Source organism: Lepidochelys kempii, chromosome 2, assembly GCF_965140265.1.
Source record: "Lepidochelys kempii isolate rLepKem1 chromosome 2, rLepKem1.hap2, whole genome shotgun sequence".
Classification (NCBI taxonomy): domain Eukaryota; kingdom Metazoa; phylum Chordata; order Testudines; family Cheloniidae; genus Lepidochelys; species Lepidochelys kempii.
Genome location: NC_133257.1, coordinates 9,811,049 through 9,833,755, shown reverse-complemented (window position 1 = coordinate 9,833,755; position 22,707 = coordinate 9,811,049). Strand labels below are relative to the sequence as shown.

General features: G+C 40.7%; 1 protein-coding gene across 5 annotated transcripts in view; it reads right to left on the bottom strand.

Moving 5' to 3' along the window:
* Positions 1-22,707, bottom strand: part of PTK2 (protein tyrosine kinase 2) — a 377,029-nt gene that overhangs the window by 298,432 nt on the left and 55,890 nt on the right. For 2 of the 5 annotated variants that reach the window (XM_073330034.1, XM_073330030.1), the window contains one exon: positions 12,272-12,298. The exons of 2 other annotated variants lie outside the window; for them this stretch is intronic. Coding sequence is in view for 1 of the 3 variants with exons in the window: in XM_073330024.1 (XP_073186125.1) it covers positions 10,755-10,797 (43 nt within the window). In the remaining 2 variants the exon portion in view is untranslated. Of the gene's footprint in view, positions 1-10,754; positions 10,902-12,271; positions 12,299-22,707 lie in introns of those variants that run through there. One more of the 5 variants, XM_073330024.1, reaches the window with a different exon arrangement.

The window sequence follows — 22,707 nt, the reverse complement described above, 5'->3', positions numbered from 1 at the left end:
GGTTTATATTTAGGATGAGTTGGTGAGAAACTTGTTTGGAAGAGACTGTGGCAATGAGCTTTGATTGTTGTCCATCAGAGTTCAGCTTACAAATTGCGGCCATTCTACTATTATGGCACAAGTGTGTTGTTTTAAATCATCTCCCTCCAGCAGCTGCACTGTGACATAGTTAAAGCTCATTGCGGGGAAAGGTGGTGCAAGCTCCCACAAAAGCTACTGCTAAAGGAAACTTTCTAAAAGAAGGCTCCCAGTCCAGAGAATCTTCTGATGTCAAATGACACTGTGAGCAATATGCAGTGTAGCTGTAGACATGCAGGTCCCAGAATATTAGAGAGACAAGGTGGGTGAGGGAATATCTTTTAATGGACCAACTTCTACTGGTGAGAGAGACAAGCTTTTGAGCCACAAAGAGCTCTTCTTCAGGTCTGGGGAAGTTATTCCCAGCATCATAACAAAATGCAAGGTGGAACAGAATGTTTAGCATAAGTAATTAGTACATATTGTAAGGAACTAGTCAAGATAGAGCAGCCCATTAACACCTCTGCAGTCTTAGGATCAGACAAGGAGGTTAGAGGGTTACCGTTTAATGAATTTAAGGTCCTAGGCTCATCTCTTGAAATGTATGTTGATCAAGCCATACTCAATGGAGACCCCATCCTGAAGGAAATCTTTCCTGAACCCCCACTTCTGGCCTTCAAAAAACCTGCCAACCTCTCAATGCTCATCATCAGAAGACAGCTCCCCGCAGACCAGGAAACCCCAACTCAAAGCGGCACCAGACCCTGCCAGAACAACAAATGGAAAACCTGCAGACATATCTTCACTGCTATGATGATCTACAACCCCCCCCAACACACCTTTCAAGATTCATGGATCTTACACATGCCTATCACAACATGTGGTATACCTCATCCAGTGCATTACATGCCCCAATAACAACTATGTGAGTGAAACCAGACAATCACTATCCTCCAAATGAACTCTCACAGGAAAATGATAAAAGACAAAAACATCCTACACCTGTTGGTGAACACTTTTCAGAAAGCGATCACTCTGTATCAGTCTTCATCCTCAAAGGAAACCTGCCCAACACTTTCCAAAGATGAGCCTGGGAGCTTAATTTCATTACTCGGCTAGACACTCAAAATCATGGACTGACCAGACACACTGGATAATGGTTAATTACAACAATCTGTAATCCACTAACCCCCTCTTTTTGCCCTATGATTGCAGAGGTATTAATGGGCCACTCTATCTTGAATGGTCCCTTACAACATGTGCAAACAACTTATGCTAAACAATCTGTTCCACCTTGCACTTTGCTATGACGCTGGAAGTACCTTTCCCAGACGTGAAGAGCAGCTCTTTGTAGCTAGAAAGCTGGTCTCTCTCACCAACAGAAGTTGGTCCAATAAAAGATATTACTGCACCCACCTTGTCACAATGAGCAACAGGGAGTTTGACTATGCATGCGTGGCTCTAGCATAAGATGTGCAGGCAGCTCCACATGAACATGTGTGTCCATATGAACAACTCCTAAGGTAGCTTCATTTTTATTGTATTATTCTTTAAATAAAGATTTGCTATTCATTTAACCTGACATGAGGGCTGCATAAACTTTTGGTAGTATAAATCGTTACAGATTTACTTGTGGGCAAACCAATTCCACTTCTCCTCACGTTTCCTTTATCAGGGACTCATCTGGAGAAATAAAGAGTCCACACAATACTCTCAAGAATGGTTTCCAAATCACCACACAAGCACAACAGAGCAGTTCACCTGCATTTCTTACTGCCCTACAATACCAACACAACGTGCCTTCAGGCATCCATTCCTGAGATAGTGACTCACTGCTGTGTTACAGGTATCAAAACCTATCTTCACCTGATCTAAACTGTCTCCATTCTATACAAAATCGTCTTCATTAACAGCCCCTTTTTTTATGCTTACAATAAGAAAACAGAATACTTTAGTATTCTTTATGGGTTACACTTACCTATAAAATGTCTAGTGATTGATATTTCAAGACTCACTATAACCAAGCCTATAATATTAAACCTTCTTAACAAAAATCTTACAGTACATGGAATATTAGTACTGTTAAAACCAAGTAAGGAGACTGCCGAAAGGAAGTTTAGATAACCAACCTAAGAAACTGGATAAAAAGTTACCAATCAGTTATCAAATATCCCTAGTTTGAATTCTTTTGTAAAGTCCAGGTGGTATGAAAAGACCACCTTCTTCACTATAGCTATGATTCAGCAAAACACTAAGCATGTACTTAACTTTAAACTTTTACTTCAATGGGACGCAAATACGCGCTGACGTGCTTTGCTGAATCATAACCTACGTGTCCAAGAATGCTGCCTAAGGGGACTGACATTAAACACCAGCAGCTGATATTTCAGAATGTACATCAAAAATTTTAACTGCATGCCTCTTTGCTAACCACATCAACAGATTAAATTCTCAAACAACATAGATCAGCAGTGACGTAGTCAGCACATTCACTGCCCTAAATTGCCAAAAGCTCAGTTATCCAATAAATACAAGCATCTTAGATAATACAGCCAACAATAATCAAACTAAATAGGTTTCAGAGTAGCAGCTGTGTTAGTCTGTATCCGCAAAAAGAAAAGGAGTACTTGTGGCACCTTAGAGACTAACACATTCATGTGAGTATAAGTTTTCGCGAGCTACAGCTCCAATGCATCCGATGAAGTGAGCTGTAGCTCACGAAAGCTTATGCTCAAATAAATTGGTTAGTCTCTGAGGTACCACAAGTACTCCTTTTCTTTTTGCAAACTAAATAGGTACATGTCAAATGCCCATGGTCTACAAGTTCCACTGGTTTTTGAAACTGCTTTCAGATCCAAAGCTTTGTAACTATTATACATTTCACTTTTCTTCTTGGGGAATGGATGGTTGGAATCTAACTAGTATCACGGAGTGACAATTAGCAGTAACTTCAGCACTAATTGATATTGCATTGTTGAGATGAGAATGTGAAAAAGCTCCGGCAAGATGCCTCCTAGATCAACTTGAGTGGATCTACTTGGACCCAGCAAACGGATGAACTAAGGATGATGGAAAAACTTAACCACAGCAAAGGCCTAACTAGCTTTTATAGATTGACTCCAAGTCAGCAGATAAGCTTAAATCATAGTGAAAATTATATTTCAACAATGGAAACACAGCTGCAATATCTTCCCTATGATGAGTCTTACCTTAGTCCTATAACATAGGAGGAAGAGTTAGCTGAATGATGAAACCTCAGAAAGAGTACCACAGGGAGCAATCGTTTATTTTCACAGAGATTAACTAGATGAGCTAATAAGTCTCTTCTATCTTTAAGAAGAACTACACAGTGTGGAACTAGTATCTGGAAAACACAGAACCATAGGACTGGAAGGGCTAGATGACTAGAGGTCATCTAGTCCAGTCCCCTGCACTCATGGCAGGACTAAGAATTATCTAGATCATCCTTTGTACCAGGATGTAACAGCTCCCAACAAAGCTGAATCAGGGTACAAGAAATTATTCTGCTTCTCCTTTGAGCTATATGGTATCTAGATTTTTATGCCAGAAGTACAGTACCTCCAGAATGGCTTACAACATGGACCCCTGAGAGCAGGTTTAAATGTTGTATATAGAAAACACTAAATGATTACCTGATAGTAATCTTTGCTTCCAAGGTCAACCTCAGTTGAAGATCTTGGATGAGAAGAGCAGGAAACAGGAACAAAGGTAGGGTCACTATTCCTCACATCTCTATTAAGCATGGTTCCCAAACGAGTTCACTGGGGGGGGAAGAGTAGGCACCTTATGGCATTATACAGATGTTGTGGCCAGTCCTCAGGAGTCAGGTCCCGAGGAAAAAAATCTGTTCAGCAAGCAATATCGTTAACAGATGGTATAGAATGCATTTGACTCTCCCTTATGAAATCTTCAAGAGCACCAGTTTCAGGCCTTGCAAAATAACTGTCTAAAGCATTTCAAATTCCGTAAACCTTTACGCCCTAAAAACAGTGGCAAGGACTGAAGCAAACTGAACGTGGGTCATAAACAAAGAGACTTGCCTTTAAACAATGTATTCAGTGCTTTAATATATTTTTAACACTTGGACTTAAAGGGCCACTGTCAATGGGACAACCAATGCACTTAAAAAAATTAGTAGTTGCAGGTACTACATGCATCTTCAACTTCCCATGCCAACGTTTATGATTTTACAATCACTTTTTTTTAATTGACTCTCTTTTTCCTGCAGCTCTGTGAAAAATCTGTATGAATTAAAAAGGAAACTGACTTGCTATGCCAGTAAAGCAGCGAAACTATCTATACACAAAGGACTGCCAAACGCATCACGTACACGAACGCTACCTGAAGAAATACGTATTTTTTCTCATTCCATCTTTCAGTTATAGTCATCTTATATGCAACAGTAAGTTTGAAGAAAAAAAACAGACATGCAGGTGATTTTTTTTTCTTTTGGTTGATGGTAGCCCATCAATTGTAGTTTATATTTTGGTAGGAAATTCCAAGCCACTCCTGATTCAAGCCCTGAGAACCACAAAACTCTCTACAAATTAACATTTTATGTAACTATACAAGATCCAATGTGATTTCAAAAGTCCTCCTTTCACTTTTCTTTCTTCCCACCCCCATCCTTCCTTTCTTTCATAGTTTCTGCCACCAAATCCTTTGCTACAATCATTTGCAGCCAGATATCTCTTATGGACTTATGCCAGAGGGGTTACAGGATTTCTCAAGTGTTCTAGGGAACGTACCCAATTTGTTAACCACTGTCCTTTGCATAAGTTAGTGTGTGTTGATAGTCCTAGAAACTGCAGTTCAATGTTTACATATACTGCAGGTATAAAATAGACAGCAATTGTGTAAGCTTCTCCCCACATTGGTTCTATCAGCATGTTTTAATCCTGTAATGGAGAGTCCACTACAAGGTGTCAGAGATACACAGACAGATTCCAGTAACTAGGGCATGTGTTTTTAGAGGAGATAAGAAATAATCCCAATTTTTTTTTAAACTAACATATTTCTAAAACAATTCTTCTTCAAAATGTGGCATATTCAGAGTACATATCTGCATTAGAAAAATAAGTTATCTTATTACAGCACAAAACAACAACTATGCAGTTGGCCCCTTTATTTGACTGTTGCTATAATATAGGTACTAATTTTAATAGCACTTATTTGGGAATTCATCACTTTCTGCCCTGGAGTAAACATATGTTGATAAAACCATTACACCACAATACAATGTATCTTATTATATATGCACAATTACTATTAGCAGTACAGTAGAACCCTGCTTATCCAAGCCTCCATTAGCTGTCTCTCCATATTAACCCACAACCTGAGCCCCACCCATTCTCCTGATTATCTGAATTCTTTATTATCCCATCTGGTCCCAGTCCCTATTAGATCAGATAAACAGGGTTCTACTGTACTGTGATAATGCCTAAAAGGCCTCAATCAAAATCAGAGGCCACATTATGCTAGGCACTGTACAAACATGGGATCCTACCGCCAAACACTTATAACCAAATTTGTACGCTCTGTTCACACACATGCTTCTTCATAGCTTCATCCCACACCCACCCATGTGATGCACTTCTGTCCAGTCAACCTCTTAACTGAAAACAAGCAGCAGGGTAAATGCAGTGCAGTACTTGGTAGAATAAATTTGAGTATTTTTACTGCTGCCACATTTCATAACATAGAAAGAAAACTGGTTACATCAGCAGGAAAGCTTTTCTCTCACTTGTTTGTTTCAAACCACCAGTGAATTTAATATTACGTCTTCTAAGCTAAAACATATTGCGTTATGATCTCATCAGATCTCAAACTAAGCAGGGTCAACCCTTGGTAGTATTTACACAGTAGTATTATAACTGGCACACTTGCCTCTAAACATCAGCATGAGACTAAATGCCCCCAGCATGGTGCCAAGGATGAGACAAAAAACACTATGGACTTAACTATGTACTACTTATTGAAAATCCCATGAAACTTTTTGCAAACACAAGGTTGTAAATGACTGTGTCCTAGCACAAATTTCAACTTGGATAATTACATTTAACCTACCTGGTACCTCATTTGCAGAGTCCCAGAGCCTGAGCCTGAATGTCTACACTGCAATTTTATAGCCTTACAGTCTGAGCTCTGGAAGCCCAAGTCAGCTGAAACAGGGTAGCTGGGGGAGTTTTATTTCAGTGAGGACATACCCGCAATCTCTCTTTGTGCCTCCTATCTTTTTATCTGTCTTGTTTATCTAGATTGCAAAGTCTTCGGGGCACAGATTGTCCCTTTCTCTGTTTGTATTGCACTTCTCACAACAGAGCCAAGAACTCAGTTGGAGCCTCTAGGCACTATTATAATTCAACCAACCAACAGCACTGAGTTAGAAAGGCTAGAAAACATCCTACAAATATTTGAGGTGTGTAAAAATACTAAGGTAGGAGACAGATTTCAGAGGAACAGCCGTGTTAGTCTGTATTCGCAAAAAGAAAAGGAGTACTTGTGGCACCTTAGAGACTAACCAATTTATTTGAGCATGAGCTTTCGTGAGCTACAGCTCACTTCATCAGATGTTTACCGTGGAAACTGCAGCAGACTTTATATACACACATGATTTCTGTGTGTATATAAAGTCTGCTGCAGTTTCCACGGTAAACATCTGATGAAGTGAGCTGTAGCTCACGAAAGCTCATGCTCAAATAAATTGGTTAGTCTCTAAGGTGCCACAAGTACTCCTTTTCTTTTTAAGGTAGGAGAGAAATTTAGCATGATAAAGGGGTACTGCTAGGAGTAATGGGATGAAGTTTAGAATGGGAAAATCTAGCACAAACATCAAGGAAAGCTTTCTCATGGCAAAATCTACCAGCCTAAGGAACTTTCCACTGGAATTGGTGGAATCTCCATTACCTGACACTTTTAGAATTAGACAGACAAAAGTAATGGCAATAATCTTGTACTGACAGAAGAAGAGATGGCATGACATACTGGGCCTCTTCTGTCTCTAGACTCTGTCATTACTATCAGCTAATGAAAAGAAATGAAACTATAAAAACACATTCACATTACAGGGAAAATCCTCTGGAAACTTTTGAAGGGTGAAAGGTACACAGACTGTCACTCCAATCGGGTAACTTTAATCTTACTCATGCTGGGAAATCTTTAATCCGGTCCTCTCCCATTTATAGCCACTAATCACTGTTACTCAAAAATATGAGAAAAGCTCATGGAATGAAGGTTGTAGAACTTTAGAATTACAATTAAAACAATAGTTTAAAAAATGGAGAAAATGTTCTGTTTGCTGTTTTTACGAGCAACAGTTTACTATGTGCACTGGCCAGTACTTTTGGTAAAATTTTGAAAGGCACTTAAGTAGGACTCCAAGCACTTTTGAAAATTTTACCATGTGTGTGAAATCATCTTCCTGGGCTGCCAGTTACCACACTGCATAGAGGGACCTTAGATACAGCAACAAAAGAGAGAAAGTAAATGTTTATATAGGAAAATGTGACTGGAAAACCAGAAGTGACAGAAGGACCTAGGGGCACGGGGAATACTTGAAATGGCTCGGTGTTTTTTTCCTTTTACATTTGGCTATATTTCATTTTGACTGTAGCACTTTAAACAGAGTGGTTAGCTAGGATACAGATTTCCAAATATACTACTGAGCTTAGTATAAATAGTATAAACCAGGTAATTTCATAAATACGAACAATCTTTACATTTCAGTGAAAAACTACAGAATGACCATAGTAAGGAACATATGAATTGCCATGTTGGCTTAGACACAGGTTCATCTAGGCCAGTATCCAGTCATTGACAGGGGCCAATATGACTTGCTTCAAAGAGAAGTATAGGAACCATGCAGCAGGCAAATGTGGGATAATCTGCCCGTCCCTCCCCACATTCCTTAGGTCTCATCCTGGTCTCGAGTTAGAGACTGGCCTAAGCCCTGAAGCATGAGGTTTAATATCACTTCCAAAATGTATATTATAGTTAATTATGACAACTCTGAATAACCACATAAAATGTTCAATTTTTTTTTTTTTTTTGAAACTTACTAAATTCTTGGCCTCAACAACTTTCTGTGGCAATGAGTTTCATAGACTAATTAGGAGTTGTGTGAAAAAGTATTTCCTTTTAACAGTTTTGAATTTGTCAACTTTCAATTTCATTGAACATGCCCGTGTCTAGTCTAGAAACCTTTGGTCAGCAATCAGAAACCTTCATGTTCGTTATGCTACATTTAGGGTAATCAGGCAATGAGTTGCAGCTACGGGAGGGAAGATGTGGTTGCATCAATAACATTATGCAGCTTCTCAGTGAGCGCTAGCATATGGCATATTGTAGGTAAGACAGGGAGGGCTGTTTTTTGTGGAAGGGCACTAGTAGTTTTAAGTTAATGTATGTCTTCAGTTGGCTGACTTCCTGTAATTGTCAAGGCTGAAGTAGACCTTACAGGAGTACTGACTGAGGATGCATTTATAATGCAGGAAGCAAAACTTCCTCAGGCTGAGCTGAAGGTGTCACTTCTGATATTTTGGTTCTAATTAAGCCAAGAAAACCTGAACTAATTCCAAATTTTGTTTAATATTTCAAAATCATTGAAAGAAAGGTTATAATAAGAATTCTAACCATGCTGTTTGGCTAACATATGTGCTGTACACTAACGGCTGCATCTCTTAAAATGTATTACGTTGTATTCCATCAAAGCCAGGAGGGCGCACCCACATACACACAGAATAAATACTTATTTTCTATGGGTTGTTTTTTTCATTTTCGCACCAAGAGAAATACTACCTACCAGTAAGAGCGCTTCTCCCCTTCATCATTGGTGGCTATCTTTAAGGTCTCATTCTGTTAAAAGTGCTTGTATTTCTGGCTGAGGCCAGAATATACTAGGTTAAACGTTTCTCACATGCCTTTCCTTCCCTCTAGTTGTCCAGTTATTGCATGTGCACACCTGACGCACACTTATTTTAAAATTTCTTCTTGATTTCAACATTTTATACTACAATATCAAGATCAAGGGTCCTATTGTGTGAAGTGCTGTATAAAAAGTGGTTAACTACATGCAAAGAACTAATTTTTTTTTTTAACAAGTAAAGTTTGTTTTAAGGACAGGAGGAGGCAGGCAAGCCACACACTTCATCCAGGAGGAATCATTTTTAATTCAGTTGTAACTTTGAATTCCAGTACAAAATTGAAGTGTATGCGCAACAAAAACGAGTCCTTCATTCCTCTAGGCATGATATGAGCAAACTCCTTTGCTAAAACAATTTTACATATGGATACAGCCATTGGATGCTGTCTTCTATTCGGCTTTGAAATTATAAAAATTTAGCAAGTTGCTCTCAAAGCCTCCAATGATTTGCACTCCAAAATCTGCAATACTCATAGTCTTGGCCTCAATTAAAAGCAAGAGAAAAGTAAGCTGCACAGAGACTTCAAAGCAGTGATACAGATTAGAGAAATGTAGGATAACTCCCTTGTGTGATGGTTTAACAAAATACCTAATCAAATAACGCATTCAACATCGTACATTCATTCTTACAAAAAGGTTTTACTGTGAAATCAAAGTCAAAAAGAAATGTTCTGGATGACCTTTATATGCCACTGACTACAAGAGGAACCACAGAATCTATATTTAATCCAATCTTAAACTACACATTACAAGGAAGTCCACTGGAAATATCCCTGTTGCTACTGTTAAGTCTTCAGATCCTGCAGGAAGATAATGCATTGTGATGCAAATTTGCAGCACTGAGGGAAACATGCTGCAGAAGCCAGAGCATTTCCAGTGGCCATAGTGATCTATTGTTAAAAAGGGACATTTGTCAAGTTAAAAAAGATTTCTAAAAACCTTTCATTCGTTTGTTTGTTTTTTGTACATTCCACCCTCCTTGCAAACCTAAAACTGAAATCTATTTTCAGATCAACGTCGCCTGACTCCAGCTTTGCAGTATTTCTGAGGCTCAATTTACACTGAATTTTATGGAAATAGAGAATTTTAACTGAATTTTTTGTTTCTTGGTTTTCACCACACTAGCATGAGAGCATCATCCTACTCAGGAAGCCCATCCGGAAATCTCTTTCATCCAGTCAGTGCAATACAGCAGAACTGCTGTTAAGTCATCAGAAATATAATTTCATACATCTTATTTGTTATGAAATGGATACAGTACTTTTCTGACTTCTTCCACCAACCACAGACATTTGTTTGGTGTGGTTTGAATCCCCCGCTCCCCACAATTTTCAATGTTCCTTTTACCATAACCCCAGCTAGTAACTTCGGGCCTTGTTTTACCCCTCCCCCCACCCCTTACCAATGCCTCTAAAACAGCATAATTTACCCCGAACATCCACAATATCAAGTCCATCTTGTCACTATGCATTGGGTTTGACCACTGGTCCCCAAAAAGTCCTGAACATAAAATTCACACAGCTCTGCAAACCAGAGGAATGGGTGCGAGGGCAGGGGAGATAGAGAAAAAGTATAAACAGACAAAAAACGCAATTGCTCTGGTCTCTAATCCATCTATAAAATCCCGCCATGCTTAGATGCTGCCAAATACATCCATCCCTCTTCTCAAGTTGCTAAAAATCCCCTTTCCATTTGAACTTCCATATACACAGCAAAAAATTGCTTTTCAGATAAAATCTAACTATGAGGCCTAAATCAGCCTGACAATGTCCCTTGAAGATGGAAGAACACTCACTAGGTAAAGCCGGAAAGAAGTCTTGTCTAGAGATGCTCATCATGACTCATAGATGCATTGCAGTGGACATAAAACCTCAGAGCCCCAAATAGGAGGCTAGATGTTTTTTCATCTGTCCATATTACAACAGCTGCAGAAAAAATGACACTATCTAGAATGGTTACTTTTTTTCATGTTTTGAATTAACTGTATGGTATTTATTTATTCATTTTTCAATTTTGTTATCTCCTTGTGTACCTGCCTTCTTGTCAGCATGTTTTTAAGCATCCTAAAAATCCAATATGTGAACTTCTTCCTTAAAAAAACCTTTACTTTTAAATTAAAGATGCCATGTGTTCGTTGCACTGTGTTTGAAGAAAACATGCATTTTCTCAAGACGGCTATTTTAAAACATCATGTACAAATGAGTAATTTGCAGTACACAATTTTTAAACTGAAACTGGCATTTGATTCTAGAGGGAACGGCAGCCATCTTTTAGTGTTATATCAGAAAACAGCAAAAGAGCCAAAGTGGGTCCCCTATCCATGCCAACGGTCCTGACATGAAACATCCAATCTGAAACCCCACTGAACTTACAGTAAATTCAGTGTGAGCTCATGACTTGAGTCCCTCCTTAGTATCAGAAATGCCAGTGTTGTTAATTGACAAAAAGAAAGTCACAGCTTGTATAGAGTTACACATTATGCTCAGTGTATGGACTTTTAAAATGCTGCAAGAGCAAAAAGAGCGTAGCTTCATTTTGCACACATAGAGTAGCCATTATATCGTAGGCACATTCATGAAGTTTTATTGTAAAGTTTACTGACAATTGTTAATAAGATTAACACCAAAGTTTAGACGTAAAGGTTTCAAACAGGTTACAACCATAATCTAGGAACATAACAGAACACACTACTGTTTTTAAAAATAGGAATAATTTATAAGGCCCCTGGATGACAGGGGATGCTGGATTAAGAGTAAGGAGACAAGAGTTTTATTCTCAGCTGCCCCACTGATTCACCTTGTAATTTAGGACAAATTAACTTGTCTGCCCCTCACTTCCGGCATTCTCATCTGTGCAGACTCTTCACAGGTCTAACCTTCCATTATTTAACCACTTGTTTTGTTTCACACTGCCCCTCTACCTTGCCAGTGATGCTAGCCCTGACTGCCCACTAGTCCACTTCTCCACGGTTCTCTCTGCGTCTTTTTCTATGTTGTTCTAATGCATCATTTTAAAAGAGTAAATAAAACATATGGATATATAAAAATTGTAAACAACTCATCTCAATTCCCCTACTCATTTGTCAAAATATCATTTATGAGGCTGTGAACTCCCTAAGTCTCCCTTGTGTTTGTTCAGTCCTGCTCAGTGTTCTAGCACTGCTTTGGACTCCAATCCCAACTGAAACTTCTGGATTCTAAGACAATACAAATAAAAAACTCTGATTATATATCAGAATACTATGGTATTGAAAGCAAACTATAAAAGCTACTCTATATCACATTAAAAAATAAATGAGAAAATAGCGCTTACCTGTTGGAAAGGAAAGTCTTGAAATATCTGAAAGAAGAAGATTTATTAACATAAATAAAATTCTTTAATATTACTTCAACAGTCAAATTAGCTTAACCACACGTTATCTAAAACGGCCCTCTAGCTGCCAGACATGCTGCATGCAAAGCAAAATCACCATCCTTTATTCCCCACAGTTCATTCACAAGATTATCCTTCAAATACGTGAGTGAAGAACAAAGATTATACCAACTAGTTTACAGTGAAGATGTTACGCTATTAGGTGACGAGCATAATTATTCCACCAGGGTGCTAGTCACAAAGCACTCTACTGATGCCATTAGAACCATTAGTGTTTTTACTCACTCATTTTTCTCAACCATTCACCTTATCTGGGATGAAATTTTCAGGTTTGATCTTTAAAGAAAAGGGTTTTGTTTGATGGTTTGTTTTTAAAGCTTAGACACAAACTATTCAAAATTTTGTTTAAATATAACCAACTAAAAAAAGATCAAATGGGAGTAGAAATAAAATTATATTCAAAGACAGTGAAGAGTCTTGAACCTCAGTCAAAGGTAGAAAGAAGGTATATCTATTACTATTACTAACAATGGTATGCTGGTTGCTTTACAGACCGCTAAGATCATAAAGCCATTATAGCATGCAAAACTGTATCTTGCTGTATTTCTGTCCCCAGCCTTTCATATATCACATGTAATCTTAATTTGTAAACTCGTCAGAACCCTGATCCTGACCGGGGCCTCAAGGATCAAGAGAGTTTTGAGGAGAGGAGAAGCAAGCAGAGAGAAGGGAATGGGACACGAAAAGTAAGGATGGGAGAAGCAAGAGATTTCAGGAGTGAGAGGAGATGGGACTGATGGCACAAGGGAATGGGTGATCTGAAGAGAACAGGAGACACTGCTAGTTGGGAAGTAGGAAAGTGCACTGTGGGGCAGTTATGGAGAAAGAGCAAAAAGTAAGAAAGAGGTGGTGGATGGGCAGTGGTGGATTAGCCACTGGGCCAACGGGTCCTGTGCCCAGGGGCCCCAGCCAATTGGGCGCTCCTGCTCCCTGACCCACCCCGCCCGGCGCTCCTGTTGGGGAGCAGAGTTGGGGTGTGGGGGCTTCCCCCGCTCCCTGGCAGGAGCACCAGGCAGGCGGGGGAAGCCCCCACGTCCTGGAAGGAGTGCTGGGTGGGGAGGGGCAGGACAAGACAAGCCCCAATACCCCAACCCCATTTCCCCGGCAAGAGGGTGGGGGGCAGACTGCAAGCAGAAGTGGTGGGGAGGGGAGGGGCCCCCATTTGCTCTGGCCCAGGGCCCCACAAAAGCTTAATCTGTCTCTGGTGGTGGGGACTGAACAGACCTCAATCAAAGAGGAGAAGCAGAGTTAGTTAGCAAGGAAGATGGCAAAGATCAACGAAGTGTGAGCAAATTTATCATGGATGAAGTCCATGTGAACTTTGGACTTCCTCCAGAGTAGCAAGAACAGGAACAGACTGACAGAGCGCCAGAGCAGATATTTTTCTAATATGCAGCAAACCAATGAGACTATCTTAGGTTAATCAACATAGCACCAGTAAATACAGTGATATCAGTGAGTAATCCTAATATTGTGTTTAGTTAGGCTTATTATAATCAATGCTGCTGCTGTGGTAAAAAACTGACAAAACTTTAATACTGGTGAAAAACATCTAAAACAAATACAGATCTCTAAAACCAACTAACTGCATATTTCAAAACTGAACTTCAGAGCTGTCTCTGAAGACATGTTTATTGCTTTAGTGGCAAAACATGCCAAAATTAAAACACTCTTAAAATGCAAAATGAGAACAGTTACAGGACATTAATACTATTAGGGAAAACCCTGCACATTTTATTCTGGAAAAAGAACAGCAAGTTTTGAGAGGTAACAAAGTACATTTATAAAGATAAGCTCACCAAGTCATTTGCTTACAAGAAACACTGGGCTGAGGTAATAAAATATCCCCTCAAACAGGAGAAAACAAAAAACAAGCAGGAAGGAGCTACATAAACTTCAGGAAGGAAAAGCCTCACGTTGCCTCCGGCAATAGTTTCCGCATGGAATATACATCAGTGTATATGGAATGAATCCTTATACTGGTTTAAAAAAAAAAAAAATTCAAGTTTTAGTGAAGCTTCAGATTCCTGTTGAGTCATTTAAGTTTAGGAAAACTGTCGCACTGTTCGTCTATTTATTCAAAATACTATATTGTACCAATTACCCAAATTGTTTTTGCAAGGTCATTATCAGAAAGATCTCCTAGAAATAAGTGTATCCCCCATAATGGCTCAATGCACTTAGTTAAAATTACCAATTAAGTTTCAAGATTGAAATTTTATTTCAAAATTTAGCTAAGAGACAATAAGTGTATTATTATATTTCACCTGCCATGATGCAAATTAACCTCTAAATTGAATTTCTACTTCAACAAAAAAAGTACTTAACTTGGAAGAATCTATAATTACAGTACAGACACAAGCAACAGTATATTATTCTTGAAATTCAGTAAACTATTCTTGATACAACGGAATAAATGTTTACACCTCAATGTTTTTTTCTTAAAAGGAGATTAATTTTCACCCATCATGTCCAGGAGATACATTTTAAGAAAAAAATGTAGACAAACCCGAAGTCTATATCTGGCAATCATTATAATAAGTACACAGATGCTACGATAAAATTAAATCCTAAATTTTCCAATCCTGAACTTGGGATTCAGCCATATAATACCTATTAACATTTTAATATAAATATTGCATGGCTAAAATACATGCAACTTTGAAAACACAGAGTGGTGTTTACTTAAGGACAGCACAACCGTTGAAATAATAGAGCTTTTTTTTAGCACTTTGGGCCCTAATCCTGTAATGGGCTCCACACAGGCAGATCCTTGCATTCACACAGGCCTCAATGATGAAACTTGGATTTGCTCAGGTGGGGCCCATTGCAAGATCAGGGCCTTTGAATGTATACCTACTGAAACAATAATAGCAAGCAGTTAGATCCATGTCTACTCCCAACTAATTTCACAAATGGATAAATTGAAGAGGCACTACACATGTGCGACAATTCCACTTAAGGCCGCAGTTCCCTGTGAGAACACATTTTTCCAAAACAATTAAATATTTACATGTAATGTATTTCTAAGATTTAAAACTAACAGTTCAGGGAAAGTAAAGCACACAGCATGAGGTTCAGATCTGGCTATTCAAAATGGTACCAAAAGCACTCAGAAAGTTGCTTGTGCAACATTTTTCAAAGGTTTTCAGTAAACACAACCAGGTCTTTTAAAGGCCAATGCGTCTAGCTCCAGAAAATATAAACCATTGTGGGAATATGGGTTCATGACAGCATCAATGAAACGTGAAAATGCTGCATTATGATGTCAAAAAGAAAAAGCACAATCTGTTATGCATTTACGATCTGCTCACCACTGCTGTATCAGTACCACATAGGATCAATGTTCATTTGTTTCATGCAATTTATTAATTATGGCATCACAGCAGGGACTCCACTCCAAAGCTCAAAAGTGAAATAATTTTTCTGCCCTCTATCTTATTTTTGATCCCTTGTTAGTGTCCCCCCACCCCACCCGCAAAGCCTTATTTTGGCTTAAAAAATTGTATTCTTATTCTTAAATCAAATGATGTGTATTTTTTTAAAAAGATCATCTGAAAGAAATCTAACAAAACAGGTGTTTTAAGGTGCACAGAAGAGTAAGCCTCTCAAGGCAGGTGTGTGGTCAGTCAAGTAATTCCAGTTCATCGAGTTCATTACACACAAATTTGCCAATATTTTGCAAACTAGCCAAGCTTCAAAATCCCAATGAGTGAAGTTGCTTGTGTTCCCCCCACCCCGCATTTACCTCTCTGCATTCTGAGAACTGACCATTTAATTCCTACCCTTTGTTTCCTTTTAACCAATTACTGATCCATGAGAGGACCTTCTCTCTTACGCCATGACTGCTTATTTTGCTTAAGAGCCTTTGGTGAGGGACCTTGTCAAGGGCTTTCTGAAAATCCAAGTATACTATAGCCACTGGATCACCCTTGTCCACATATCTGTTGACTCCTCAAAGAATTCTAATAGATTTGGGACACATGATTTCCTTTTACAAAAACCATGTTGACTCTTCCCCAACAAATGGTGTTCATCTATGTGTCTAATAATTCTGTTCTTTATTATAGTTTCAACCAATTTGCCTGGTACTGAAGTTAGGCTTACTGGCCTCTAATTGCCAGGATCGCCTCTGGAGCCTTTTTTAAAAATTGGTGTCACATTAGCTATCCTCCAGTCATCTAGTAGAGAAGCTGATTTAAGTGATAGGTTACATACCACACTTAGTCGTTCTGCAATTTCATATTCTGAAGGAACTCAAACTCTTGGGTGAATACCATCTGGTCCTGATGACTTATTACTGTTTAATTTATCAATTTGTTCCAAAACCTCTTCTTCTGATCCCTCAATCTGGGACAGTTCCTCAGATTTGTCACCTAAAAAGATGTGTGGGAATGTGAAGACTGATGCAAAGAATTCATTTAGCTTCTCTGCAATAGACTTTTTTTAATGCATAGTTTCACTCACACACAACGATGGGTTGGGAAAGAACCTGCCACAGAAGTTCAGTCACTCCCTGGCAACATGAAGAGGCTGGAGAGACTTCCTTTTTTTCAGCCCACCTTTGCTTGCTGGAGAGCCAGTGACTAGTTCAGTTCATGGTAGTGTGGCACTGGGGAGTATAATCCCAATCCAATCCTTAGCAATGAGGTAACAGTTTACCTCCCCAGGCTGTTCCTTGGCCACCTGGAAGAGTGGATGAAGATAGAGGGGAAAAAGTGCCTTATCTGCTCTCCTGCTCAGGTAGTGGTTCTCTAACCCACTGGAGGTCAGGAACTAGCTACTCCCCTACGAAAAGTTCCCTCATAATTCCTTTGTCATATAACGGACATATCTGTAGCTGAACAACTTTATAGCTGTTTAACTCATCTTTTAAATATTCTGACAACCTGATCCAAAGCTTCTGAACAGCGCCTCAGAAAAATGTCAAAAATTGCCAGTCTGGCTTTTCCATTTCAGGCACTTCTTGTTCTAACTGATGTAACCTTGAAGGAATCATACAGATTCCACACATAGATTCCAACACATTTTACTATCAGCTCCAAGCAATGACTGTTAAGGATGAGAGAGACTGTCAATTTCTAAACAGGACAAAAAGGAATAAGGTTCTTCGGCCACATTCCTTACAGTACTGTCAATCTTTCTAGTGGACACGTTCTCCTACTTTTCAGACATCATTGTTTTGATCTGACATATAAAGGACAGACAAGTTGTGAGTAAGAAAGAGATACGAAACAAAACAGAGCCAAAAAGACAACTGCCAACTGAAACACTGGAAATGACCAGTATAAATTAATTTAAGAACAGAATGGACATCTTTTGGGGGATAGAATAATATTTCCTCTTCTATACCTGCTGAGATACAGAACGTACTGCCAAAAAAGTAAGCAATGGACTTAGTAGACCTACAGTTCTTTCCATCCACGATATCTGTTTCTATGATGCACAATACTTGAAGACAAAATCCATAACCCTTGATATTTTTACAAAATTATGCTTTTTTCATTGTACCTCTTTTTCAAATGTTATCTTGGAAATGGATCAGTGATTTCAGACATATTTCTTTACAGGGGTAATATTTATAACACCAAAATAGGAACATTATGTGAGTGATATTCATAACTGGAGGTAAGCAGAGAACAAGTCTACCCATGAAATCAGCACACAGGCACCTGGATCTTTAGACTGTTTGCAAGAGTGACTCCCTTCTAGAATAAGGGTAAGTCTCAGACTGCAAGAAATTTAGCTCACTTCTCTTGTGGTAGCAACTGAATGCCTCTAGCCTAATGATATTCTTTCTTGAACTGCATTTAGGTGAAACCTAGGTTCAGTTCCTGGTCTTGGTCTCACCTGGACTCATCCCAAAGGCAAGTCCACCCAAAATAAGAGAGAAGCAATCATAGACCTCTTCACACTCTAACCTTCCTGAACACATCCACTGTAATTCATCTAATTATGTTGGATCATATTAAAGAAGTTCTGTATTAAAATCACAAATGAGTTTGATTCCCCATAGTTTAAATTCCAGGGTACTACTAATTAAGAGGTCTCTTGGTTTTTGGTGCTGTTTCTCTCCCTCTATGTGTGAAACTTGCAAGCTGCTAATTGCGTTAGTACATTCTAAGACAGAGTCTGTTCTCAAAGAAATTCAGAGAGAGAGAGACTCAAAGCAATACTCTAACAACAGAAACAGCACCCAGAGACTCCCCGCCCTTTTGTTGTATTAACAATTGTGATTAAAATAGAGATAGAGGATATATGTGGATGGATGCTTGGTGTGGATAATAACTGAATGATCAGGGAGGTGCCAGCCTAAGAATCCAGTGTCCATCAGCTGAAGAAGGCATCAAGTGGAAATAACCAGAGGACCCCCAGAGGGCAGACTTGAATCCACCCAACAGCCTCAAGAATGGGAGAACCAAAGAACAAGATAACATCTGGCAGCACGGAGCCATCAGGAATGTGCTATCTGCTGATTGATTCAGCAACAGCATGAAGAAGCAATTCCCATAGACTGGCATAGGAAGAAATTCCTATAAAAATGGACTCTAGAAAGTGAGAACTTTGGGGTCTGATTCTGCAAACCAACTTCCAGGAGCATCAGATGAGCATCTGACAAGGCCCTGCTCCCTCCTCGTGTCCAGGCTACCTGGCCAGTGGCTTGGCATGAGCAACTCTAAGGCTGGTAACTATGATAACAACCTTGCAGAACCTCTGTGCGTGCGTGCGTGCACGAATGAATGTGTGAATAAATATGAGATTGAATAGAATGTTATAACTAACTGCTTACTATGATTCTTTCTGTATTCACAATAAATGTGGTATTTTGCCTTTTCCTCTTTAATAAGATCCTGCTGGTTTTTATTTTATTGGTATAACAATTACTACTAGACAAATTGTAAGGGAAGCATTCTTACCAATGAAAGATGAAAAAGACAACTGATAGGAAGCTACCATGTGATTCATGGGGGTGAGAATGGGTATAGGAAACATATTTAGAGGATACTAATTGAGGTATCAGAGTAACAGCTGTGTTAGTCTGTATTCGCAAAAAGAAAAGGAGTACTTGTGGCACCTTAGAGACTAACCAATTTATTTGAGCATAAGCTTTCGTGAGCTAAATTGAGGTATGTATATGGTCCCCAATATCATAGTATCTGAGCACCCCACAAGCATTAATGGATGCATCCTCAACAAATCCTAAAAGGTAGGAATGTATTACTTCTATTTAACAAATGGGAAACTGAAGCACGGAGAGATTAAGTGATTTGCTCAGGGTCACATACGAAGTACATGGCAAAGTGTGGAACCAAACCTAGATCTCCTCAGTCCCAATCCAGTGAATTAAACTATGCTGAGTTAAGGCCACTTGAATTCTGAATAAGAATGTTCACATAGAGATTTAATGAAGTTTAACTGATCCATTTTTAATTCATACCGTTAGTTAATTTGGATCAACTTTCCTGAGTGTCCCTGTGTCAACAAGCCCCGGTTCTGCTCAAGAAACCATTTTCCTGTCCAAATGTATTCCGATACGTAGCACACCACTCTTTCTGCCTTGTGGGTCTTGAAGATGGATGAATGGATAGCCATGTAGCCTTTGTTCCTTACATGAAACCTCCCATGACTGCTATGTATTGGGTATCCTACCTCTGCACAGATGTACGATTTTTTGAGACAATCCATAAAAGAGCTATTAAACTGATCAATGAGACACTCTGGAGTTTTTTAGCTAGGATTAACGGGAATGATCTTAATTTAGAATGACTTGAGTAACGTACCAGTCAACCGCAGAGACGGGGGAAAAAAAGTGTGTAGATTGCTGATTTCTTTTTTTAAACTGAAGTTGTACATCATTCATACTATTGCATTCAGTGACAAAAAAGGAATAAAGGCAACAGAGGTGAGATATGACAGGAATTCAAAATTAAGAACAAATTTTTTAAAAAAATCAAAATTTTGGTTTTGATGAAAAACCAGAAAATTAAAAAAAAAAAAAAACAAAAAACAAAACAAAACACCCTAAAAGCTTTCCATTAATTTTTTGGTTCAAAAAAATCTTTGGGGGGGGAAGTTTCAACTACTTAATTCCTACCATCTCTGCTCATATATTTACCTATCTCACAAGGGGCTTGAGAGGCTTAGTTAGTAAAGCACTTGGAGTTCCTTTGATGAAAGATACTATGGGCCTGATCCAGCTCTCACAGAAGCGAATAGAAAGATTCCTCTTGACTTCAGTGGGAATTGGTGTGGGCAAAATGTAATGTGCTACACCAAAGGTCGGAAACCGATGGCACGTGTGGCACACGAGCCAATTTTTAGTGGCACGCTGCTGCCCACTGGCCCCGCTCAGCCCGCAGCTGAACCCAGGCCAGCAGCAGGCTGAGCGGGACTGGCGACCGCGACCCCAGCAGGCAGCAGTGTGCCATTAAAATTCCTGCCCGCTCTTCTCCACCCCCCGCGGGGGCAGGGTGAAGAAGTTTGGTCCTGCCGGCTGCTGCTGCAGGGCAGGCAAGCTCCTGCCTCCCCCACCTCTTCCCCCAGCATACGGGGGTCCTGCCCCTCCCCCTCCCCGCCTCCCAGCAGCTGATAGCCCTTGCAAGGGAGGGGGAGAAGCAGAACCACAGCACGTTCGCTGCTCCAGGGAGGAGGCGGAGAAGAGGTGGGGACGGGGATGGGGCATATCTCCTCCAACCCTCTGCCGGGAGCCGCTCAGGGCAGGGGGCCGGGAGCCGCTCAGGGCAGGGGGCCGGGAGCATCCCCACGACCCTAGTCCACACCCCCAGCCCTGACCCCTGTACCCCCTTCACACACACCCAGCCCTCTGCCCTGACTCCTCCACCCTCCAGCCCTCTGCCCCGATTCCTGCTCCCCCCTCACACCTCCCCAGCCCTCTGCCCCGATTCCTGCTCCCCACTCACACCTCCCCAGCCCTCTGTCCTGACCCCTGCACCCTCCCACACCCCTCCATGACCTCTGCCCTGACTTCTGAACCCCCTCACACGCCCCCAGCCCCTTGCCCTGACCCCTGCAGCCCCCCTCACACACCCAGCACTCTGCCCTGACCTCTGCACCCCCCACACACCCCAGCCTCCTGTCCTGACCCCTGAACCACCCCACGACCCCAGCCCTGACTCCAGCCCCTCCCACATACCCAGCCCCCCAGACCCCATGTCCTGACTCCTGCGCACCCCACATTCCCACCCCCACTCTGAGCACCAAACGGAAGCTCCTGCACCCCTTCCCCCACCACACACACACATTCCCACCTGCACCCCTCGCACCAAATGGGAGCTGCCCAGGTAAGCACTCCACACCCAAACCTCCTGCCCCAACCCTGAGCCCCCTCCCTCATTCTAGCTCCTGGCCAGATCCTGCACCCCAACCACCAGCCTGCTCCTTCACCCCCAGCCCTGTGCTCAGTGCACTCCCACCCTCAGCTCAGTGCAGAGAGAGAGGAAGAGAATGGGCTAGAACCAGGGAAAAGTTAGGTACCCACTCTATGTGGGCAGGGCCGGGATCCCAGACCAGCAGCGGGCTGAGCAGGGCCAGCAGGCAGGACCCTGGCTGGCGGGAGCCGGTGGATGGAACCGCAGACCGGCAGCGGGCTGAGCCGCTCAGCCCACTGCCAGTCTAGGGTCCCAGCCGCCAGCCCCGCTCAGCCCACTGCCAGTCTGAGGTTCTGGCTGCCAGCCCCTTGACAGCCAGGGTCCCGGCCGCAGGCCCTGCTCAGCCTGCTGCTGGCCTAGGTGAACGGAACCCCAGGCTGCCAGCAGGCTGAGTGGACCGGTGACGTAAGATTAGCATTTTAATTTAATTTTAAATGAAGCTTCTTAAACATTTTGAAAACCTTGTTTACTTTACATATGACAATAGTTTAGTTATATAATATATAGACTTATAGAGAGAGACCTTCTAAAAAAAGTTAAAATGTATTACTGGCATGCAAAACCTTTAATTTAAAGTGAATAAATGAAGACTCGGCACACCACTTCTGAAAGGTTGCCGACCCCTGTGCTACACGTTAGCATTTTTTGCTAACTATTGAGCCTACACTTCTTCACTACACAGAAATCAGTAGGCAGTAAACACTCATGCACTAGAGATTTCTATTAGATTTTACTGAGTATGAATACATACAGATAAATATTAGATGGATACACAGAAAGATATGGCTGCTGTTATAATTTATTTTCAGAACATGAAATCCCAGTGTAGTCAACAGGGAGCTTGCAGCGTTATGGGCATCTAACTTAAACCCGCAAAACCAAAACAAGGACACAAAACACAGTGGAAGCTGACAAAGTCCTTAGATC